Source organism: Convolutriloba macropyga, chromosome 6, assembly GCF_964194025.1.
Source record: "Convolutriloba macropyga chromosome 6, txConMacr16.3, whole genome shotgun sequence".
In the NCBI taxonomy this organism is placed as follows: Eukaryota; Metazoa; Xenacoelomorpha; order Acoela; family Convolutidae; genus Convolutriloba; species Convolutriloba macropyga.
Window position 1 is genome coordinate 68172854 of NC_134473.1, and position 25790 is coordinate 68198643.

The following is a 25790-nucleotide window of genomic DNA, read 5'->3' on the forward strand; positions in this document are numbered from 1 at the left end:
TTTGCCCTCATGGAATTCGGTCACATCAAATTGCATACTTCTACCTTATTAAAATCCACAATTTGTGGCTAAATTTCTTTTTTAAAATGTTGTGTGACTAAATTGCACTTTTTGCATTTTTTCGAATTTCGTGGATTTTGGTTTCTAGTTTCATTTCAGTATGGCCTAGCGTTTGAGTGTAACCCATTTCCGCAGAGTTGATGTAAATACCATGTATTAAATAGCAAAACGGCATTAAATTACATTCTCGGTCAAATTTTACCGCGGTAATTTAGGTCTGCCTTTGTGGTATAATGCAGATTTTTAAGTGCTGAGAGCTAGCTCATGATAATTTTTTTGCCTTCTTCTTTAAAAAAATTTTTTGCAGGAACTTAGCGATATTCACATAAACAGTTTTTTTGCATTTTTTGTTTCTGTTTGAGATGCTGGTCTTTTCTTGCTATTTTCTCTGATCATTATTCACGAGAAGCAGGGTAAAGACCGGGGGCAATAAGTTGAACTCTTTCGGTGTAGGTCAATTTTTGAAATTTTGCTGCTTTTTGATTTTTCGGCAGATTTTTTTTGATCTGCTAAAATTGAAATAGTTGTAATAATTGTGCTTTAATATTGTGGTAAATTTGGCTGATTGAGCAGTCTTTCGATCTTTAAAAGAAATCACGAAAAGTATTTTCGTTTCTGGAAAGTACTTTCCTTTTTAGATTTTTGGTCTTTCTTGTATCATGGTCAGTTAGTTTTGTAATTTTAAGCTAGTTGCTGCTGTTATTGTAGACATCCATTAATGCTGAAGCTTGTTATTTATTAAGTGCTAATCCTAAAGTTTGCTTTTTTGTCGCTTGGGAATTTATTTATGATCGGTTATATTTTAGTTGTGTCAGAGATTTCTGGTGAATGAGATTTCGGTATTTAAAAATTGTTGCCTAGGGAACGTGCACAATGCACGGTCTTCAATTTTATTTTTACTTTAGCTGAAAATCCCTGATTTTCAGTGCTTGCATTGCAAGAAAAGCTCAGCTGCTACGCGATTGTTTCAATACTTGGTTTCTATGATGTTTTTGATTGGTTGAATTTGTGCATTGGAATCCTTGCCTTTTTGTTAGGTGGAAGCAGGCATGCGTCTCCTGGAAGTGAGAAATCCCAAGATTCCTCCTACAGCAGTGGAAGCTTTGATTGCAAAAGTCCACCAGCCCAGTCATCTCCAACATCAGTTCAAACAGCATCCACTGACCACCACAACCATGGAGTGGTCACATCTCCTAATGCATTATCATCTTCAGATACAAACTGTGTCAATATAGGGACTGTCAGCAATACTGTTCTTGCGCCCAGTGCCAGCAGCAATGCGTCTCGTAGAACAAAGAGGAAGGTCAAATTAGTCCCATATCAAGACACAACAGGTAATTATTGTTTTCAACTTTCGCGTGATGGAGCCAACCCAAAAGCTCGTATGCTGGTAACGGCGATCGCATAGAGTTCTGTTATTGCATCAATAGCATAACGCACCAAGAGCTATTATAATCCACCTGAGACGGGTTTCACACACCTGTTCAAAATTTAAGGAATTCATGCTCATTAATTGCTCTCAAGCGATGTTCGTAGCAATTATATTAGTCCCCTGCGGTCTTTACGACTCGAAGGGGAGTACTGGTATTCTACAGGTTAATTTTTAGCTGAAGCAAGTTTTGTTCATAACTTGAACTTTGACTTCCCGAAACCCCCGACTCCGTTCACCCCCCTCCTCCCCCCCCCCCCCCCTAATGCTAGCAGTTGCAGTTGGCTACTACCGAAGCCAACCGGTCGTTTGAGAGCTATTCGGCCGACTTCAGTCGGTTATGTTGAGTAACTCCGGGACTGTTTTAGCAGATCTTTCCGACGATCGTTTAGCATCGGATAAATGTAAGGACAGTGTTGTACTCTTCCGCTATTCAAGTTCTATACTATCTTTATCCTTTTGAAAATTTCCCAAAAGGCTGAGGTTTTTCGGGATTCATTTTATATCGACCCCCTCCGTACTTTCCATAAATTTTTTTTTGTTTACGCCCCTGTTTTTTTTAAACATAGCGCGCTGTATAACAGAGTGGGGATCTATTTTGTTTCGACCCCCCCCCCCCGCTCAGTGGGCTTCTAAATTTTTTGACCCAAAAGTGCATATTAACATTTTGTACATACTAACATGCTATATACAACATAATTTTTAAGTGGGGATCATAAAAACAATGGGGAAGAACAGTACAGATCACAGATTAAGTTCCAATTTTTGGTGGTTTCATATTATTACAATTAGAAAATTGTTTAGCTCCAGAGTATGTGGAGAAAGTAAAGAATGCTCTGAACAGTGTTGGAATGCCTCGCGTGCTGGAGGTTGAGGCCACAGGAGCCAAAGTTATCTGGGACTCATGCAGACCAACAGCATTCCCTCAACCACATCACCAATCTTCAGCATCATCATCATCATCGTCCCTCGTGGACAGAGTGTGCTATGTCCTTTGCTGGTCAGAGGCACCTCCCGCCACCCCACCAACATCATCAAATGGCAATAACTCTTCTATGGAATCTCCTAAGACACAAGTTACATGGTACTTGCAAATGAAATGACCAACATGTACGCCGATAATTCTGTAAAATAACCGTAAATATTTTTACCAGTTAAGTGGGCTGATCACATAACCGAATTGATCACATGTTTAATGTATAGGTTCACTTGATAGTGATTTTCCTCTGCTTGGAATTGCATTGCTAGGTTTAACATGAAATTTTTTGGGATAATCTGCTGTACGTGAAAATATTGGTACTGAACGTCAAAAGTAACTGTTCACCTTGTAGTTTTTCTCCAAGAAAAAATTCAATCTATGACGTGATATGGAGCCAACTTGTGTCCATTGTTTGTGAATTTTTACACTATTTGGTCCCCTACACTAGTCTTGTTTACCTGTCATTATGGAATTATAGGCAATGACTTTGCGTTTATTAATAGCCGCCCTCATCTTCTCAGCCGGCTATTATAGCGCTCCTATTTTTTTTTACAATTCAAAGAATTTGAATTGTATTGGGGCGCTGTCTTTTTTTTTTTAAGATCTGTTCACACATTTTCATGATTTTTGAAGTCAAATTGGAGTAGTGATTTTGGTCACGCCGAAACAGGAAATGGAGCGAAAAAGCGAGTGGTTTTGCAGCGTGAATTTTTTTCTCTCTAATTTTAAAGTAGAGTGAGGAAACGGTGTTTGAACAAAAATTCGGTTTCTCGGTAGTGGTTTTTTGTTCACATGCGGCAATTTCACTCTGACTTTTACTGTTTTTTCGATTTTTTGGATAGGATTTTTTTCCAAATGGTTTTTGCAATCAATTCACAGCTCATTCTAGGCCTAGTTTTTTGTTTGAATTCAGTTTTCATTTCTCGCTAGTGGTTTTTTTGTTCACATGCGGCATTTTGACATTGATTTTCTGTTTATTTCTTATTTTTTTGTTCTGATTTTTTAAAAATAGTTTTCTCAATTCTTTCATAGTCCAATCTAGGTCTAGTTTTTCTGTTTAGTCAATGAAAATTCTTTGAATTGTACGTCAGGACTTGTCCTGCTATGTTTTTTTACTTCGTCGAATAAAAAAATGTTTCGCTTTACCTCATTTTGCCGCCTTTTCAACATTTTGCGTGAAATCTTTTTGACTTCTCTAGGCTAGTTTCTCTCTTCTCTCATCCTGCTAAAAGTGAATTTGAACATCAGTTGCTAAGCAAAGCAATTCAAAATGAACAGAGTCGGTATAAAAAATTGAAGTCAGAAATAGAAACGGGATAAACCCATAAATCCCAATTTTAGATGCCCGCTATTTGAACGTCGTTCCTATGTCTTAGTTACCACCTCTAATGCTTATTGGTGTTGATAGTAGCCCCTGTCGCCTCTCTCTAAGAAACAGAAGTATGTTCAACTACGAAATGCCATCAAAATAAATCGGACTTAAAAAAATGTTTTTGTACAAAAATTTTTTTTTTTCAATATCTTCTGTTATTTCAATCCCAGTCATGCTTATTGGAATCAACGGCGGCTATTTTCCGGCAATCTGCCGGGTATGTTTTCAATTTCATAAGTAAACAAAACCACTAGCGTAGAAGATTAATGGTGTGAACATGGTTCAGAAAATTGATCCCAATTGATTGAATTTTTTACTTTGGAAAAACGAATGGGCGTAAACTTACTTTTGCCGTTCAGTACTTATTTTCAAAAAGTATAGAAAAACGAGACAGAATAGAGTTTTTGATTGCTCTAGAACGAATTTTGAAGCTATTTTTGTAAACGTGTTAATCGTTTTTGTGCAACGTTTGTGCTTGACCGTTTTGACTCCTCGAGTGACTTGAGGCCCTTGACATTATAGTTCTGCGTGATCTAAATTTCTCATTCGCATATAATGACGTAATTTGACGTACCCTTCGAATTGAATTACTCCCCCGACTGAAGCAACAGATTCGGGCTCGCATTGGTTGTTCGGGAGCAATTCCACTGATGTTTGTCGTTTATACTTATCATTTTATATTCATTACGGTCTGGAGAGAATTTTGGTTACAGACAGATTTTATGATAGCTTTGGTAGATTTTGGATTCAGAAATGTTTTAATAGCAGCGAAGCGATAGCGGCTATTATCGGGGACACCGTATTGTGGTTTTTACAATTCAAAGTATTTTAATTGTATTTTTTAAGATCTGTTCACACATTTTCATGATTTTTGATGTCCAAATTGGTGTAGTGATTTTGGTCACGCCGAAACAGGAAATGGAGCGAAAAAGCGATTTGTTTTGCGGCGTGAAATTTTTTCGTTCTATTTTTAAAGTAGAGTGAGAAAACGGTATTCGAACAAAAATTCTCGCTTTCTCGCTGTCAGTTTTTTGTTCAGATGCGCAATTTCACTTTGTTTTTACTTGTTTTTTCGATTTTTTGGATTGGATTTTTTTTCTAAACGGTTTTCGCAATCCATTCATCGTTCAATCTAGGCCTAGTTTTTTGTTTGAACCAAATTTCAATTTATCGCTATTGCTTTTTTGTGTACATGCGGCATTTTGATATTTATTTTCTGATTTTTTAATTTTTTGATCTGTTTTTTATTAGAAATGGTTTTCCCAAATCACTCGTAGTCCGTTCTAGGTCTCATTTTTTGTGTAGTCAATGAAAATTATTTGGATTGTACGTCAGGACTTGTCCTGCTATGAATTTTTAATTAGTCGTCTCCATCGATGATTCTTGCGACCTGACTTCTTGGAATTGATTTTTTCCAATTTCCGTGATTTCTACTGCGTTGCAGTTGAAAATCGTGTGCGTGACGTCATTTGTTGCGCTTTTAGGTCAATTGTGTGACTTAATTCACTCAAAAAATGATTTTTCAACTCGCGTTATGAACTTAAAATTTTATGAACCTTTACTAGTTAAAGGTCAATAGTGTGCATCTAAGTAGTGTCAAACGTATATGCCCTATTTCTTGAGTATTAGTCCTGAGTTTTGATTTCGAATTTTAATTTTGAAAAAGCTCCATTACGGCTTTTTCCTTATAGAGCGTATGTGTCTCATAAAAATGACAGTCTGAATCTAAACCAAAAAGTCTATTGGTCGTTTGAAGGACTGATGGGCAATCTGTCTATCTTATTTCTTTAGTTGTTTATCGCGGCTATTTTCCGGCAATCTGCGGTTATGTTTTTGTCAATGATGTTAAATTGGCAATTAAATTCGATCATCTCGGCCATTTGTTGTTTTTAATAACCGCCGTCAGCCTCTCAACGGCTATTATTTAGGCGCACTCCTTTTTTAAATTTGCTTTACGTTTTGATGACGTTTTTGGTTTTACATATGCCACGATTTTCACGCGTGACATCTGACTTACTTCACTCACGGTTTCAACTGAATGGATTTTAATTTCTTTCAGGCATTGAATTATGCAATGTATTGAATAAGGTCAAGCTCAAAGATAAAAGAAACAGGATAAGCATATAAAGCCCGGTCATTAAGTCATAGTGCATTAGATCACTATGCGATTGCTAGCTGGCATTAGTATTTTGCATAATAGCGTTCGGTTTAAAAGCTGAATTGAGTGTAATTTTAGAATGTAACCGAATATGCAGAATTTGCACACCAAATATCTTTTTTCTGTTTCAATCCCAATGTGCGTCGAGTGGGTCAACTGCGGCGATTTTGAATTTTTCAATTGCTCTCGAATTTTCCTTCTAGAACATTCTCACGATTTTACTTCTCGAGTGACTTTCAAGCTTGACTCTTTGATTTTTCGAGTAATTTTTATTGCGTGCATTCAGAAATTAAGTTCATTGCTAAAATGAAAGCAATTGTGAGCGAAAATTGTACATAGCCCGTTTTGCGGAAGGGCCACTGTCACGGAATCTCGGCAAAGAGGTCTCGGATTCGATCCCCTCAGTAGCCAGAAGTTCTTGCACCACAATAAGTTTCTCTAGACTCGCCAGTCGTTCGAGAGCAATTCGTCCAAAGTTAGTTAGTTTAGCCTCTGATTTTTCCCAGTTTCTGTTCTTTTTAAAATAAGTATGCTCAGTCTACTTCTATTGTGAACTAGTATTTGTTTACGGTTTTAATGAGGAGGCTCTTGATTGTTTGATATGCAGGTGTTTCTAATAAATGAGGTGCTCTTATAATTTTCTATTGTTTTCGTATTTCTTTTGCTTTTTCAATTGTTGTTCAATGTGTTTTGTTATGGTATCAATGGTAGCACATTTTAGTATTTCAAGGTCTCTGGAGAACAATCGATTGGAGGTCGAATCTTGTCCAGTATTAAAAATGATAAGGGGTTTTGATGATTTGGTTCGTGCTTTCTCTTTCCTCGTTTTCTTGGTGGGTATCTTTTAAATGATTCCTCTACTTTATGATATATTTTATTTGAAAGGGAAAACCTGGTCAAACAGTCTGTGTATAATTGTTTTGAATTCGCAACATGTAAAAATTATTTAAGAAATTTTTTTCTGCTGCTTCTTGATTTTTCTCCGTTTTTGATTTAAAAGTTTATAGAACTGTGAACTGAGTTTTATGTTAATAATTAATGTTTGAGTTCTTGTTTTTTACGTATTAAATTTCTCTGATTTGAAGCCGCTGATTTTAAGCGTTGTTTGTTTCATTTCAGTTAAAAGTTTGTCTAGCTATATTTTTTTAATTGCTCTCAAACGAAGTTTGTAGCAATTATATTAGTCCTGTCGGTCTTTTTTTATGCGATTTTTCGCTTGACCGATTTTTCGTCTGACGCTTGTGACTTTTCGACCTCAAAAACGGGATAAACAGTTAGCGCCAAGCGGGCATTAAGTGCTCTTAGAGCCTTTCAGCTCTGTTTCAGCTCAAAGTGTTTAGGAGACTTATACTTATACTTATGGTGTGAAGGGCGATTCTTAGAGGTTGAAGACACCCCAACTGTTGATCCCCCTATTACCCCCCACCGCGCTGTTGCCCCCCCCCCCACTTTATTCAGGTCTTTTCAGACCCAGGGGCCAGCAAACATCCTAAGGGGGTGTATTACTGAAAATTTTTGAATTTTTTTTAGTTTTTTTATTTTCTGAGCCTCAAGAGCCAAGGAACCTCCTCTAGGGTTTGAAAATACGTTACTGAATATTTTTAGATTGAATGGAAAGTCTTGCAAGATTTTAATAACATCACGAATTTCAGCATATTTTTGATATTTTTAGCCATTTTTTTCCAATTTTTGACATTTATGATCATTATTCAGATTTTTTGAAACCTTGAAGGTCAGAAAGCCTCCGTTAGGGTTTGATAATAAGTTACTGGAAAATTTCTGTTGGTCAAGGATTAATTTTCATCTTTTTAATATCACAAGTTACAGCAATTTATTTTTTATAAAACTTGCAATTTTTTTTTAAGTTTTTTTAAAATTTTTGTCATTTCCAAGGTTTCTCTAGGCTCAATGGCCGCGGAAATTCCTCTAGGGTTTAGTAATATATTACTGCATAGTTTAGAGATGTAATGGAATGTTCTTCAAGATTTTAAAATCATGAATTTAAGCAATTTTTAAAAATATGCAGTTTTTCATGTTATTGATTTTTTTCCGGCAAGGAGGCCCTCGAACCTCCTCCAAGGTTTGATAATAAGCTGATGCATAGTTTCTAGAGTTAACGGAATGGTAATCATTTTTTATGACTCCAGTTTTAGTAATTTTTGGATAAAATTAACAATTTTTTCAAATTTTTGGAAAATTTTTATCGTGTTTGAAGTGTATGGATCTTTATGAGCCTGTAAAAGAATTTCTGGCTTGAAACAGGGATACCGGATAGTCTCTTGAGACAATGAATTGGTTCTTAAGATATTAATGTCTTTCGTAATGTCATCATCTTCTTTGCGTAATGTCATCATCTCTGATCCCTATTATCAAGAGTTATAGTTGAAATGTTTTTTATCATAACTGATCTAACAAACACTTTTTAGGAAACCATTGTTAATTGCTCTCAAAAGCAATTTGTAGCAAATTTATCAACCCTGTTTGTTTTTATGCAATTTTTCGCTCGGCCGATTTTTCGTCCGACCCATTTGACTTTCATCTTCAGAAACGGGATAAAGATGTAGTGCTCTGAGGTCACTAAACCGTGGCTAGCTGTTGACAAAGCCAACCGCTCCCCGGTCGTTTGAGAGCAGTTCGCCCGACGTTAGTCGGTTATGTTTCACCTTCCGCTTCACCTTTTAATCTGGGTTTTCTACTGACTTATCATACTATTTTAACTGAATGGATTTTTGAATTCATTTAAAATTTTTACATTCGGTAAGGTATATTTTTAAGGTAAAAAACGGCAGAGTTGGGACATTGAGAATAAATGCAGTTAAAGAACGAAAGTTAAAAAAATTTATAGTAAATGCTAGCCTAATATCAAGCTTATTGTCCTTTGTCTAGGCTAAATTAACCATATTTATCGGGTTTTTGAAATAACTCCATTTACTTCATAATGTTGATCGCAATTGGGGTACCAATTTTTTCTGTTGTCAAGAAACGGCTTGAGAAAAATTTCGGCTTAGGAAACGTTTGATGATTTAGTAAGTTGGCCCATCTGAAAATAGTGAGCTAGTTGTTCATGGTTTTTCGAAAACGTAGACACTTTGAACGGAAACATTGATTGCGTTTCATGATCTTGTTAAAACTGAATCTCTGAAAAAAAGTTGATATAAAAGTTTTTCTGAACTCTTTTGATTACTTATTTGAAGTTTACAGGTTACTTTGTACCCTTAACAATTAGCTGTAAGCATTCAATATGAGTACTCTCGCCATTGTGAATAAGGACTGAAAGGAATGGAGAGGAAACTTGCTATAAAAGCACTTTGTTTTTGAGAAAATGGGAGCTTATACCTTGTACGTGGTAAGTTAAAGAAGAAATATCTAATTCAAGAGAAATTGCATTATTACTTTGGCCTTACCTAGGCCTTACTATACTCTAAGAATGCGATTCACAAAAACTGTTCTGAAAAGACAATTTTATGGTGTGAAGGGCGGATCCTAATCTTAAAATTACTTCCTCAGTCACCCCTCCTCCATTATCAGCGCCCCTTCTCCCTCATGACCCCCCACCACCACCACTCAACACTCCCATTGTCCACCCTTCTCCAGCTGTCTGGACCCCCTCCCATCTAGCCTTCGCAACCCTAACGCCATCGCTTGACCCCATTCCTTCCAAAGCTTGCCCCCCACCACACACACAGACACACAAACACACACGTCACCTTCATGCTAGCATCCCTAAGCCCCAGCTGGCTACTACCGAAGACAACCGCTCAACGGGCGTTTGAGAGCGATTCGCCCGACGTAAGTCGGCTACGTAAGCTATCTTAGCTTATTGATCAGGTTTTTCGTTTTACAAAAGTCACTTTTTTCTTGTTTGACTCGTGACTTTCTTCATTTACTGTTTCAACTGAATGGATTTTAAATTTCTTCGTTCATTGAATTACTCTATGTAGTGAATACTGTCAATGTCAAAAGAGCAAAATCAAAAGAAACTGGATAAACCGATAAAGCCCGGTCATTAAATCATATTGCGTTAGATTATTATAGTTCTTTAGAGCGATTACTAGCGGGCACTAGCATTACGCTTAAATGCTATTCGTTTAGAAACTGAATTTTTTATTCTCAGAATAAATGTGAGAATTGTTTCAGAATCTAACTAAAACTGTACACCAAATTACAACATTTTGACGCTTAGAAAAAAAATACGGTCAATTTCTATTTCTGTTTTTCCTTTTCTGTTTCAATCCCGATTTGCGTGCTATTTGACGGCTGTTTGTTGGAAAATTATGGATACGTTTCACAAATTATTTCGAGGCAGTCTAAACCCATCGCCCATTTTCGTATTTCAAGGCCATCTTTGCAACTTTTACCACTCGTAGAATTTGAACTCCGGTAATAGACTTTTGTGCACAATTGTAATGATATATTGACTCAGATTTCATTAGAAAATTGTCTGAAAACTTCACAAACTGTTTACCATATATTAGAAAAAGTAAAAGCGTAACTTCTCGTTACTAGAGAACTGATTTGAACTCAACTGAACATGTCTTATTTGACATTTTGTGCCGCTTTTTAAAAATTCTCTTGTTGTTCGTAGCTGTTTGGTAACTTTTGGTAGCTTTTTAACTGTAATACCTTGTTGGTAGCTTTTTAACTGTAATACCTTGTTGGTAGCTTTTTAACTGGAATAGCTTGTCCTACCTCTTGTCGGAATGTAATCTGTTCAAAATACTCAGTTTGTTCACACAGGTTTATTGCCAACAGGTTCATTATCAGACAGGTTTTGCTCACGGGGAACAAGGAAACGGTTCAGCCATCTTTTTGTATATATGCACTTCAAGGCAGTTTGTTTGCGCAGATTTTTTCGTTCATGTTTTGGCCTTTGTTCATGTTCATTAGGAATTCTTCATGATAATGTGATTCGAGCTATCTTTTCAGCTAGTTCAAATGTTGCTTCATTTTAGTGGGAGTTTGTGTAAGTACCTAATGGAATCCTTGATCCCATCAAGGACGTACGAAGTGTGCGTGTATGCGACGCTAGATGACATCAAGGGTATGCAGAGTGCTGTAGTTCCCTTCACAACCAAGGGTCTCCCACCCGACCGACCATCCCCTCCAGTTCTCAAGTCCGCTTCTAGGAACTCGTTGCTGGTGTCTTGGCAACCACCTAACAACGACAATGGTGCAAAAGTCACAGCTTACAAACTGTTCGCTGTTGAGGCGAGTAACTAGATTCAAATGAAACTTATCATTATGTCCAAAAAACATAGCTTAATTTTACCAATTCCTGGCAGTATTCCCAAAATGGAAATGAGAGTTCATGTTAGCCTATTGTGGATCTATTCTGTTTCGGTCCCCCAGTGTTTTTTCTGACCCCCAGTTACAAATTGTGTTGTTATATAGCACGTTACTATGTAAAAATAATGCACGTGCGCCTGGGAGTGATAAAAAACATATTCCCACTAAGCTGGTGGGGGGGGGACAGAATAGATCCCCTATTGTTTGATCGCTGCTTTAGTTTTTGTTCATAGGGTTGAAGCACCCTTTTTGTTGCGGATTGAACACGAAATATGCTAAAACTTATTAATAGCCGCGAAGCGATAGCTGAGGCTATTATTGCCCTTCTCGTGGTTGTTTTAAATAGCCGCCCTCAGCTTCTAAGCCCGCTATTATAGCGCTCCTATTTTTTTACAATTCAAAGAATTTGAATTGTATTGGGGCGCTGTCTTTTTTTAAGATCTGTTCACACATTTTCATGTTTTTTGAAATCAAATTGGAGTGTTGATTCTGGTCACACCGAAACAGGAATTGGAGCAAAAATGCGAGTGGCTTTGCGGCGTGAATTGTTTTTGCTCTAATTTTAAAGTAGAGTGAGAAAACGGTGTTTGAACAAAAATTCGCCTTCTCGCTAGTGATTTTTTTGTTCACATGCGGCAATTTCACTTCGTTTTTTTTTTACTATTTTTCAGTTTTCTTTTGGATCGGATTTTTTTCTAAATGGTTTTCCCAATCTATTCATAGCTCATTCTAGGACTAGTTTTTTTTTTTTGAACCAAATTTCCATTTCTTGCTAGTGGTTTTTTGTTCACATGCGGCATTTTGACATTGATTTTCTAGTTTTATCTGTTTTTATAATGGTTTTCCCAGTTCACTCTTAGTCCGTTCTAGGTCTAGTTTTTTGTTCAGTCAGTGAAAAGTCTTTTTGATTTGTACGTCAGGACTTGTCCTGCTATGTTTTTTTTTGTCGTCAATATTTTTGTTACGTCACAATTACTTCAAATCTGCTTTTTGTTCATTCGTTCATGCAATTTCAATTGAATTTCATGCGTGACGTCATTCATTTTTAACTCTCAGTGGAGCAATTTTTTTGTTCATTCGCGTGATTAAGTTTTTGTTCACACGTGACTTACCTCACTCAAAAATGACTTCCTCACTTTGAAATTGACTTTTGTTGACTTTTATTTAAAGAGACAAGGTCAAGTAATTGTGTTTCACTCCAAATCAAGGTTATTTGAGAGCAGCTAATAGAAGCAGCAATAATTTATTCCGATTGTTATTCAAAATATAACATCTCAGCTCTTAGTGATAAGAATAAATTTCTTTTTTGGTCTGTCTTTTACTTTTTCGAGTCTGCAGATCTACAAAGCTATTGCGGTTGTTTTCTGACAATCTGCCAACTATGTTTCAGAAAATTTTGTTCTGACAAAGGCACTGACCAAACAAAGATTTCAAGCTTTTTGAACTTTGTTTAATTGACCTTGATCGAAGTTTGAAGCAATTTTTGTAAACCTTTTGGTCTTTTGCGCCCTTTCCTTTTTGCGTTTAGAGCGATCTAAATTTCTCTCATTCAATATTTCAAGCTGCTGAACTCAATTGGTGACAGTTGACTACTAAACGTCAAATGAAAGAGCCGAAATTGGTGTCATGTTTAGTGTTTATAGTGGTATATAATCTCTAATGACGTCGTTATTTGAAAAGTCTACCTTAATGAATTTAGTTACCTTGGAGTTTTATTTTACCTATTGTCTAACGCTCCGCATTTGGTAATGTTCTTTGTGAGAGCCGAGTAATGGAATTTGACGGTAAAATGACTTGATTTCTCAATTTTATTAACTTTTTTTAAATTCTTTGAGTGCCCTTTTTTAATCAGTGTATATGGTAACCGTTTTTGAAAAACCAAGCGTTGCCTTTTTCAGTTTTTAACGCGAAGTGTTTTAAAGTGTAAATTTATACTTACGCGCTTTTTCCAATTTTTCTTGCTTTTTGCTTTATTTCGATTTCATTGAATAGAATGAGCCTGTTTGTACATGGTCACAGCTTTAATTTTTGTTTTTATCAGAAGCATTTTTTTCGTTAAGTTTGAATTTCAATGAACAAGAAATATTACATCTTTGTCAAATTATTTCGACTTTTTTTTAGTCTTTGAATTGTTCTCATTTTTGTTAATTCGAAAGGAAGATAGCTTTATATAAGATAACTTACTAAACAAACTATGTCTAATATTGAGATCTATTTATTTTTTCTACTTCTACTTTCATTTGATTAATTTTTTTTAAAAAAAACTATGAAGATGCCTTCCTCTTTTTTGAAATAATGTGTATGACAATCTATTTTTTGGCTGCATTATTTTTCTATCAATTATCTTGATGAGGTTATGCCATAGTATTTAATTTTGAAATTGTTTGCTATTCGAAAATTTTCTGATTTAAGCCTTTTTCTGGATTTCTTTTACAATTTCGAAAGGTCTGTGGAATTACTTATATTATCAAGAAGAATTTCTCATTCTTGTCTTAGGAGAGCAAAAACCTGGACTTGAGTTCTGTCGATATAATTAGTGTCACCATGGGAGCAAATAGCAAAGGGAGTAAACAGAACTTCAATGGCAAAAGCAATAATTTGGTTGTGGACGAAAGACTCAAATACGAGGGCTGTCAGCGTAGTGCAAAAGTTGACCATTTGGTTCCCAACACGGAATACAGGCTACGACTTGTTGCATGCAACATTCACGGAGCAAGGTTACAATTTTCTACTGATCTTACAATAAAGATTTTTTCAGTTAAGTAGTTTGATTGTTCCGCCGCCAGGTAATTTCGCAGTTATTAAACATGTTTGTTAACGAATGTTATGGTTGATCGGGTGATGGGGTTTCCTTTTTTAATTGCTCTCAGACGAAGTTTGTAGCAATTATATTAGTCCTGTCGGTCTTTTTTATGCAGTTTTTCGCTTGACCGATTTTTCGTCTGACGCTTTTGCCTTTTCGTCCTCAAAAACGGGATAAACAGGTAGCGCCCAGCGGGCATTTAGTGCTCTTAGAGCCTTTGGGCTCTGTTTCAGCTCAAACTGTTTTGGAGACTTATACTTATGGTGTGAAGGGCGGTTCTTAGAGGTTGAGACACCCCCCCCCCCCCAACCCTACTATTGCCTCCACCCCCACCGCGCTGTTGCCCCCCAACCCAGTGTTGCCCCCCATCAGCCCCCGGTGCACCCCCCCCCCCCCCCCGTGGCTAGCTACTGACGAAGCCAACCGCTCGCCGATCGTTTGAGAGCAATTCGCCCGACCTTAGTCGGTTATGTTCGAATGTTAATTTTGCTGACCTCCAATTTTTCGCCAATTTCTTTGAGTTAGGCACTGAGTGTATTGTTGTCAAGGTTAATGCTAAGATGTCGATTCGATTGAGATATATATTATATAACAAAAAGATATTATAATCAAATCTTGAAAATTTAAAATCGGCGTTCGGTCAAATTTTTAAAAAGAAATTAAACTTTTTGTTTAATTTTAGTGGGAGAGGAACTATATGATCAATTTGTTTTTTTGTTCAGTCATTTTTTGTTGATTCATATTTTTTGTGCCAGAGTTTTGAGTGGTATCATTAGAAAGCTTGTCAAGGGTAGAATATCAGAAAGAATTTTTTGATTTTTGCTTTTTCCGTGGAGTTACGGGGGTTTAAAGTTTTGTAAACGCTAGACTCACTTCCATTTTGTTCATTTTTGTCGTAATTATTTTTTTTGCTGAAAATAGAATTGTTAACGATAGTCTTGTTGGTGTAACGTTTAAAGATGACAGAGTGTTGCTGAATTGTTTCAACCGACTCTATCAGCTAAAACTTTGGTTAAGTTTTTGAAAATTCTTTGCCATTGGTGCCAAAAGTCATTGGCGCCAAAATAGCTTCCTTAGCCCACTTTGTCCAATTTGACCGGTAGTGCAGAAATATAAAAATAAAAAGCAAATGTAGCACTTTTTTAAAAGCCGTTTCAATTGGTTAGTTTTCGAGTAGCGCTCTATATCTATCCTTTGCATCGTTGTAAGTCGGCAAGCGCCACTTAATACTCCTTTTTTGTCAGTTTCAAAAAAAACGGTTGTTTCCTGTAATGATACTTTTGCTGCCGATAAAATTGTAATTTTACTGTTAGAAATGTTGCCTGTTTTTGCCCTTAATTTACCTTTATTTTTTACCTTAATTTTTTAAGTGTCTCAGCGATAAAACTACTCGCAGCAACATGTTTTTGCAGACTGCTGTCTTTGTTTTTGGAAGTAAAAAAATTTGACCGTTTTTGTGCTCTTGAACGAAGTTTGAAGCCATTATTGTAAACCTGTTGGTCTTTTTAAGCAATATTTTTTCTTGACCGTTTGAACTTTTCGAGTTTTGACTTTCACGCTCTTGACCCTTTCATTTTGCGTGATCTATGAATTTCGGCAGCTGAACGGAAGTGGAGGAAGTTAACTGCTATTTTTCAAATTAAAAAAGTGCCAAAATTGGAGTAATTTTTTTCACGCTTAATTTTATAAATGGTTAGTGGTATATAATAACCTCTAATGACAGCATTTGAAGCCCCCCTTAGTGAGTGATTCTTGCCCCCCTCCCTTCCCGACTGAAGCAGGCCGCTCTAGATTAGAGCTGCCACAATGTGTTCGAGAGCAATTCTTCAGACGTTCAGGTGGTTATGTTTTATTGACGAGTCTGTACAATTGCTTGAAGTTTTTTTTTTTTTTTTTTTGGGGGGGGGGGGGGGTTGAGGGTAATTCGCTCGACGTTAGTTGTTTTTTTTAATAGTTCTTTCATATTCTGTGTCAGTTACTCATATTAAAATATAGGTTTCTCTGAAATACTTTTTTGATAAATATGATTTGGATTTTCGGTAGACAACTCTGAAATTACAATCTAAACTGTACAACTAAAATTGTTTTAAAAATGTTGGAGAATTTTTGTTGTCTCACGTTTTGTGTTTGTTTTTATAAGACCAAATTGGGAGATTCTTTTTCTTGGATAAGAGAGAAGTGTTTTGATGGCATGTTTCTACTTTCAGTTAAACTTCGTTAAACTTTTTCAGTCTTCCCAGCTCCGAGGTGATTTTGCGTACTCTGCCACTGCAGCCTCCTCAACCAGACCCACCCAATCTAGTGTACAGAGACACACACGTGATCAGACTGAGCTGGAGTAGTTATCTGGCCAAACACCTTAAAGCCCTCTCCAGGCAACACCTGGACTTCACTCTCCAGATGGAAGACCAGCAGAACCCAAAGCACGGATTCATCACCCAGTACTTCGGACCAGACTCGTGTTTCACACTCACCAATCTACCCAGAAGCTCCAAGTTCGCATTCAAGGTCAATTCCATAAATTAATTTTTGCTTCCTAAATTTTATGCTTCCATAAGCACACCTACACAAACGAGAGCATTAAAAACTGAAAAGTTGGCCCTTACTGGATATACACTACGCTGATTTTAGTAGTCTGTCAAAAGCATTTGTTGCGGACGTTGCTAGCAAGTCCTATTCAATGTGAAAGTCATTTTTTGAAGTTTTTGAGCCCAAATTGGTGCTTTTAAAAATATATATTGTCAAAAGTTCAGGTTTGATATCAGTTCAGTTTTTTCCTCGGTGTTGAGCTTGTGTCTGTTCAGTGGAAACCTTTTTACGTGTATTTCTCGACCTGCATTTATTGCTAATGTCGACTTTGCATAAAAATTCGTCAAATTTGCAAATTTTTTGGTAGTTTTTGGATATTTGAATTTTACGAGCACATAGAAGTTTTTTGTAGTTTAATTGTTTTGTTGAATAGACTTCATCAAGAATGCATTAGCCTCAAGAAACTCAGAAAAGCAAATTTAGAAAAAATGCTAATTCTGTCAAGTATTAAGACCGGTTTTGTAATTTTTAGCATATATTTGTCTGGCACATGTCCATCAAGATTTCTGCTGGCCCGACTTGTTTTGATATAAGTGTAACAAATTTGGTTTTCAGTCTCGTGTTGTTTTTAAACTAGAAGGTACCGAAAAATCTTTAATCTTGCATCTGGGATCCTGCGTAGGTTTCTAAAACACAAAATTGCTTTTCGTGACTTTAACACCATCGGAGAATTTGTCTTATATATTTTTTAATAGCCGCACAGCGATAGCTGGGGCTATTATTGGCCTTCTCTTGGGTTTTTTTACAATTCAAAGAATTTGAATTGTATTTTGGGGTGCTGTCTTTTTTTAAGATATGTTCACACATTTTCATGATTTTTGAAGTCAAATTGGAGTAGTGATTTTGGTCACGCCGAAACAGGAGGTGGAGCGAAAAAGCAAGTGGTTTTGCGGTGTGAATTTTTTTGCTCTAAATTTAAAGTATAGTGAGAAAACCGTGTTTGAACAAAAATTCGCTTTCTCGCTAGTGGATTTTGTTCACATGCGGCAATTTCACTTTGATTTTTACAGTTTTTTCGATTTTTTGGATCGGATTTTTTCTAAATGGTTTTCCCAATCCATTCATAGTCCGTTCTTGGTCTAGTTTTCTGTTTAGTCAATGAAAATTCTTTGAATTGTACGTCAGGACTTGTCCTTGTCCTGCTATGTTTTTTTATTTCGTCGTCATGATTTTTGTTACGACCATATGACGTCACAGCCACTTTTTGTCCATTCGTTCAATACAATTTCAACTGAATTGCATGTGTGACGTCATTTTTCGCTCTTAGTGGAGCGAGTTTTTTTGTTCATGCGCGTGATTAAATGTTTGGTCACACTTGATTGTGATGGTCACGCAATCTATGTTATTGGTTTTTTTACTGTTTAATTGCGCTTGAACGATGTTCATAGCAATTATTGTAAACGTGTGCGTCTTTTTACGACTCGAAGAGGAGTATTGTTATTCTACAGGTTTTTTAGCAGAAAGCAAGTTTGTTCATAAATTGAATTTTGACTTCTTTCTATTCGAGCTTTTACCTCCGTTTTTGATTGTTGACTTCTGTTTTGGAACATTGGATTTTAACAATAGCTTAGTTTGTAATGTATAGGAAATGGTAACAGTCTGTAATTTAAGGTGAAGAGGTCAATTTGAGAAAATTTGATCCCATGTAACTACCTACCCCGCCCTCCCCCCCCCCAAAAAAATACTACCCCCCCCCTCAATGTACCTACCCCCCAACCGCAACGTACACCCCCCCGTACCTTCGTACCTGCCTACCCCCCGTAACGTACCTACCCCCGACCCACCTACCTACACCCCCCACCACCACCTACCAACCCCCTCACCAGCACCTACCCACACCCCTGAACTCTGAAAAAATTTGAACGCTTTTTATGTTATATTGGTCTACTATTCTTATTTCTAGTGTTTTTTCGATATTGTGATTTTGTTCAAGTTAGGGTAGAGATTGTTTTGCACGACGATTCGAGTCGTTTCTGGTATTTTACAGGCTATGTTTTTTTTATTGTAAACGTGTTTGTCTTTTCTTATGCAAATCTTTCGCTTGACATTTTTACTTTTCGAGTGACTTTTTCGCCCTTGACTTTTTGCGTTTCGCTTGATCTAAAATTCTCTCTCAATCACAATTTCAAGCAGCTGAACTCAATTGGCGGCAATTTAATACTAATAGTCAAATGAAAGGTGCGCCGAATTTTGGTGTCATTTTTTACTTTAAATCTTAGTAGTCGTATATGTTAACCTCTAATGTGGTTATTTGAAGCCCACTATTTAACTTCTTAGTCCCATTTAGGCTCCCTCTCCCCCCGACTGAAGAAGGCTGCAATTGATGAGAGCTCCCACTAGTCGTTCAAGAGCAATTCTTCCGACGTTTAGTCGGTTATGTTCTTTTTGTTAGCTTCTGCTAATCTTTGTGTCCAGCTATATTTTCGTTGGATGTCAAGTTCTCTTCTCGCTTTCTTAATATCAAGTATTGGCTTCCAATACCTTAACGTCAAAATATAGTCATTTTAAATGTTTTGAAAAGCCTCAAAGCGACAACTGGGGCTATTATTTGTCTCATTTTGTTCGCCAAGATTTTTGTCACGACTGATTGTCAAGATCCACTTCAAATGTGCTTTGTTTATTCACTCTTTGCATTGAATTGCGTGCGTGATGTCGCTATTTCTCCGTTTTGGTCTCTTTTTTATTATCTTTTCGAGACTTCCGCTCTACGAAGCTATCGTGGTTATTTTCTGACAATTTGTCCGCTATGTTTCATGTTTTACAAAATTGTTGATGTGCTTGGCTCGGAATGGTCAATTGTTTTGTTGTTGCAGTCAGCGATTTTCATGTTTCTATTCAATTATGTGGATTTTCATTCAGGAATTATCCTGCTAGGTTTTTTTACAAATGAAAGAATTTGAGTTTGAGTTGAAAGTATTACAATTGAAAAAAAACAAGATCTGTTTAAACATTTGTGTGATTTGTCCATTTGGAGAAGTGATTTTGGTCACGCCGAAACGAGAAGTCGAGCGAAAAAACGAGTGGTTTTGCGACGAGAATTTCACTAATTTTAAAGAGTGAGAAAACGGTGTTTGAGCAAAAATTCCATCTCTCGGATTTTTCTTTACGTTTAGCACTTTGCCTTTGATTTACTGGTTTTTCGATTTTCTTTATTGTATTTTGAAAATTGTTTTCTAAATCTAATCCTAATTATTTCTAGGTCTAGATTGCTTGTTATATTTTAGTTCCTCTTCCCTTTTTTGTGACGACAATTTGATCACGCTCCGGTATTTAGTTGTACTCCTTAGCCAATGAAATATGAATCTGCGTTTAATTATCTGAATTCAGCATAAATATTTAATCTGTAAATCTGCTCAAATTTTTGATAAGACCTTGTCTGATTTAGGTTTTCATTTTTTGTTGTGATTTGGTCGAGATCAAAATGCTATTATCTTTTGACATGAGTAACTTGTTTAATCCGTTTTGCCTTGTGAAACAGTTTGTTAAACTGATTAGCTCCAGTTCAGTTGTTACTGTGAAAATCACTTCAAAATGTTTTGCGAAAAGATGTTTGCGGCTATTTTCTTGCAATCTGCTTTCTGTGTTAGCTCTTTTCTTTACATCGGTGGTCATTATGAATTATACGGAGCTATTTTTGTTTTTAATTTGTCTAAGAGGAATATGCAAAAAATGGTTGTTGAGCGTTGCCGCATGTTATGACCGAATACTCGGTCATATTCTCGTTTAACACTTGCATGGTTAACTTTATTCTGCTCAGTATACAACAGTCTGTGTGGAGATTTAATTGCAATAGGCTTTGAAATTGATGGCTCAGAATGAATACAGTAAGTACTTTTGGGGCACTTTTTCTTTTCACGTTTTCTTCCTTTGTGACCAAAATAGTTCAACTGTCTGCACAGGAAAGAAATAAGATTTTGTTTCATTATTTTGAAATACATCAACAATACGCGAGGACCGATAACTAGATCGCCCGCATCTAATATTTCAATCAGCCCCGAGGAAGTGTTTATTCTTTTTTTGCAACAAGTAAATTAAAATTATAACCATACGGTTAAATATACCTAAAATAAAAAATATTTCAAATCATTCAAACAATAATAATATAATAAACATCAACAAATTTCTTAAAGAATCACATTTTAAAATTTTCGTTTGATTGTTTTCTTCCTAAAAATAATAACTTTTAAAAGCTCCTACGTTACTATTCAAAGGAATTTTTTCATGTTGTAAGAGCAAGAAATCATTCAATGTTTTCTTAAAAATGTTTTCATTTTTTGCCAACCGAAGCCAATGTGGTAATTTATTCCATTTTTGTACGCATTGACGAATAATCGAATTCATTCCAAAGCTGGTTTTGGCGTTTTGTCTAATTTTGAATTGTTTTGTTCGAGTATTTTGATGAAAACTCAGATACCCGTGAAAGTTTTCAGAATTTTCTGGCCTATCGATATCATAACGAAATTTGATTAGCGAAATTTTTGCTATTATTAGCTCAGCTGGTAGGGTCTTTGTCTGGATTAGCAGATCTCTTGCTATGTCATACTTTTTGCGTAGAAAGCACACCTTTATACCCCAGTTAATCTGTCGGTTAAGGCGTTTTAGGTTTTTTGCAGATAAATTTTGAAAAAAGATTGACGAAAATGATAAGTGTGAAAGCAAACGTGATTTTAGAAGAAGAATTCGCGCGTTCAGGGGAACTTGATGTCTTATAAGGTAAATTGATCTTATAGCATGAGCCATCTTTTTCAAGGTTTTATTCAGCTGCTCTTCGAAACTAAGATTCCTGTCAATTTGAATACCAAGATATCTGCAACTTTTTTGTGTCGTGAGAACTTCGTTTTTGTAAAAAATAGATCCGAAATCTGAATTATCGCGCGAGAAAAAGATTAATTCTGTTTTGTTTGTATTCAAAGTTGGTTTGTTCATCTCTACATATTCTTCTGTTTTTTGTAAAATTTCCGTGACTTTTCTATGTAAGCTGCCTTTCTGTCCACAACAGACAATACTTGTGTCATCTGCGAATTGAATTACCTTTTCCGTTGTGCTTATATTAGATGAGAAATCGTTCACATATAAAAGAAAAATGAGTGGTCCTAAAACAGTTCCTTGTGGCACACCGTGATTCAAAATTTCACAATCAGAGAATATGCCATTAACTTCTACCTTTTGTCTGCGGTTGGCAAGAAATGAAAACAGTAATTCTTTCGCTTCCTGGGAAAAACCATACATTTCAATTTTTTTAAGGAAAATGTTATGCGAAATGGAATTAAACTCTTTTGCAAGGTCTAGAAAAATAGCAACAGCTTCTTTGCTTTGATCTAAATTAGCCGAAACTGTTTGAACCAGTTCTAGAATTGCATCAGTTGCAGACTTTTTTTTCTGAAATCCGAATTGCTCTTTGTCTTATTCAGTGTTGTTCACTAAACAACAAACTTATTTATGGTCTGTAAAATTATGGGATCTAACCCGCTGATAATTTAACTTTTCATTAGCTCATGTGAACAAAACAAGGCTCGTTTGTGCACTGGTAAAGCCGCTGATAGTCTAAAAGAGGCAGGATTAGTTTTACTTAAGGGGTTGGATAATTTTACACTGGGGGAGAAAGAGGTTATAACTTCTTGATCTCTGCTGCCCTAAAAGTAACTTATTTTTGTCTTTGAGTTTTGAAATTAGTTGGAAAGAGAATCGAAAGCTGCCAATTTGGTCAGACTTGATTTTCAGACTTGATTTTCAGACTTGATTTCAGAGCAATTGTTTTATTCCCCTGGTAGAACACTGCCGTATAGAGTTTTTCTTTTGACATTTCTGCGAAATGTTAATGCGAATGAAACCTTTTTATGGATCCACTCAAACCTTGTGAAAGCAAAACGGTCTCAGGACAAAATACCCAATTCCAATATAAGCAAATGCACAATATGGCATTGGGTATATTATGTAACCATGCAAAACACATGTGAATTTGATCAAAGCTGATTAAAGAAATAAGGGTTTGTTCACGGGAAGAGAAGCAAATCTATTGGCACTATTGGTTGATTAACTGATTAATTGCTCTTGATCGAAGTTCATAGCAATTATTGTAAACGTGTTTGTCTTTTTTAATGCAAATTTTTTGCTTGACAATTTTGCGCTTTTCTGCTAGAACATTCTTTGACTTCTCAACTGACTTGAGAGTCACTTTACGCTTTCGTTCATCATTTTTAAGTGATATCTATTGCTCTCACTCCGAAGTAAAGCTTTTTGCTAATATATATAATCGGTTGTAGTTTGGGGAAAGAAGTGAATCATAGCGCAGTGGTTAGTCATGGTTCAAAGGATCGGGAGGTCAAAGGTTGGAATCCCGCTTGGGGCAAGGTTTTTTGTACGCATAAAGAAAAATTGATTTAGGCTTCAGACCCTGAATTAAATTGCCTCGCCTGTCGTTCAAGAGCAATTCTTCCGACATTCGTCGGTTTGTTTAATAATTTGTTGTTGTAGCTGTTTGCGGAGACATCGCATTCGAGGAGTGTATCGAGTGAAGCGGTTGTGTTCTCTACTTTGAACAGTGTGCCCAGACCACCCACTGGACTCAAGTGCACTGACGTCACATCCAACAGATGCACCCTCAGATGGGGTCAGTACTTTCCAAATCCATTACAATCCGGTGAACCGAGATCATAATTTTGACTGGTCGGTACATCTAATTGGCCAATAAAACATTGGTTTGTCGGACCATTACTATTAGTTTGCGGTTGGGTGCTTATCACTTGGTCACTTTGGTTACGCTAATTGACTAAATTGTCAGGTAAATTTCTCCTCTTAAGAAAAAGCTTTTTAAGCTAAGCCTATCATATCATAGCTCAAGAAAAAGTTCAACTATTTCTGTTGGGATGATTTAACGCTCCCACACTCCCCCCCCCCCATGATCGATCCACACTGTTCACCTTTAAGGGCCTTTATTTGGACTGATTTTGGCAAAACGTCGGGAACCATTCCTAGTACGACAATCTTTTTTGTCAACAAAGACGTGTGTTAAATCAAATTGAAACGCCTTAGTTGTTAAAAAACCTCTTTGAATAGTTCCACAAAATAAATATCAAAGACAGTGTATATATTCTCTGAATGGTTAGAGGGTGATCTGAAAAGAGGAACTTGATGCCCCCGTTGATCATCCTTGCTTTATATTTTTTAATATGAAAAAGCTAAGTAAATCGATCTATCTATCTATCTATGAATGTAAAAAAGCGGATACATTATTATCATGATTGCTGCAAAAATTGTCCTAGCCAAGAGTTTTGAGCTAAAAAAGTTTTTTTCAGATTAGCTTTTGACGTGGCACAGTAAATAATTGAAGCTTATCGTATCGTTGTTTCAAAATTAGTTACATAATTTTTTAAACATTTTTTGTCTAAAATGACCGACTAAGATAAACTAATCCTCAAAAGAGACAAACTTTTGAATTGATGCAGCTAGAAGGGAGATCATTAATCAATAACAATACCAATAGAGGACCCAGCACCGGTCCCTGAGTGACATCACATTGAATGTTATAAAAATTTGATGATCCTAAGTGGTTTGAAACGTACTGTTTCCGGTTAAACAAAAATTTTTAAACCAAGATAGGATGTTACCGCCGATCCCACAATGATCCAATTTCGTTAATACAATATCATGACTCAGTATCGAAGGCTTTTCGAAGATCAACTAAACACGCTAAGCCACGTAACAAAGAACAGCTGCGGTGCAAGAATAAGTGGTCGAAAGCCATGCTGTTCATAACTTATGCGGTTATATTTGTTTATTTGTTGCATAAGTTGAGAAGTCGTTGATGCATTAATTGTTTAATAGCCGCCCTCATCTTCTCAGCCGGCTATTATAGCGCTCCTATTTTTTTTTTTTTACGACTCGAAGAGGAGTATTGGTTTTCTCTCGGTCTTTTTTTTTTTTACAGGAAGTACTATTTGTTCAGGCGGCGTTTTGACCTAATAGTGAAAGCGAGTAAAATTGCGGTGTGAACTAATTTTTTCTGAGCGAGAGAAGTTTTTTCTTCATGCGCTGCGTTCAGTGAATGACTTTTTGACTTTGAAAAGAGTTTTTGAGAGATCGACGCATAAAGATGACAGTTTTTAGCCGTATTTTTCGTCCATTTGGCCTACTTTTTGAAATTGTAACTTGATTTTTTGTAGAAGTAAATTTTGTTCGATAACGCATAAAAATCCAACCATCTGAAATCGATGCCACAATGTTTTTGAGAGCTTGATAATGCGTTTCAAGTGGAAAATTGGCCCATTTTTCAATTTTTTTTTACCATTTTTGGTTTTTTTTCGTTAATTGCTTCATTTTTGGCTTTTTATGCGGTTTTTATTTTACCAAATTAGTACATATGTCAATCTTTTTTTGATAATTCCTGAATTGGATGCCGCTTTGTGACGTGAGGTGTTTTTGTTTTATACAATTGTACACATACTAATCCAATTTTGGCGGTTTTTGTCAAAGTTTTCAAGTTTTTGTTTGTATTTTGAATTTATTTACCATTAAAAGTCTTTTGGTGCACCATCGTTGGTTTTGGTTTCGTTTTGTTGCTAATTTATTTGTTTTTGGCAACAACTCTTTAAAATTCAGTGAAAATTTTTATCCCATAATTTGAACATTTTTTTTGCAAATTGTTCTACTGTTTCGCAATTGCGCTCTTTTCACTTCTTACTGAGACAGGAGGATGGTTATGTAATGTTGTTAAACCTCGATTGCTTATTAACAAACAAAACCATGTTTTCATTTTTTCATTTTGAATAATAATTAGATCTTCCGATTTTCTTTTGATTTTTCAGAAATTGCGAATTATTTTTTTTCCATCTGTTTCATAATATCTGTATTCTCCCTATTCTAGCATGTTTATTTTTACCATTTTCCTATGAATTATAGTTTTATTTGCCCTGCCTGCTTTTATTTTTTTAAAAAAATAATTGATTTGAACTAATATTTTTTGTAATTTTCCTTCGAATTTTTTGTTTGATTTGAACTAATATTTTTTGTCATTCTCTTTTGAAGTTTTTTTCTAACTGATTTTGTTTAACATAAGGTACTGAGGTTTTGCTACCTTCACTTTAACAATTTTTGAGCAACTCGTTTTTGCTAATT

The 25790-nt window shown here is 36.0% G+C and overlaps 1 protein-coding gene across 12 annotated transcripts in view; it reads left to right on the plus strand.

The window, feature by feature from the left end:
• LOC142340547 (uncharacterized) overlaps positions 1-25790 on the plus strand; it is a 98782-nt gene that overhangs the window by 30802 nt on the left and 42190 nt on the right. For 11 of the 12 annotated variants that reach the window (XM_075391180.1, XM_075391179.1, XM_075391172.1 and 8 more), the window contains exons 5-11: positions 1098-1394; positions 1858-1893; positions 2294-2573; positions 10951-11206; positions 13781-14001; positions 16319-16595; positions 23151-23286. In XM_075391180.1, the coding sequence (XP_075247295.1) occupies positions 1098-1394; positions 1858-1893; positions 2294-2573; positions 10951-11206; positions 13781-14001; positions 16319-16595; positions 23151-23286 (1503 nt within the window). The remainder of the gene's footprint in view (positions 1-1097; positions 1395-1857; positions 1894-2293; positions 2574-10950; positions 11207-13780; positions 14002-16318; positions 16596-23150; positions 23287-25790) is intronic. The other variant, XM_075391183.1, reaches the window with a different exon arrangement.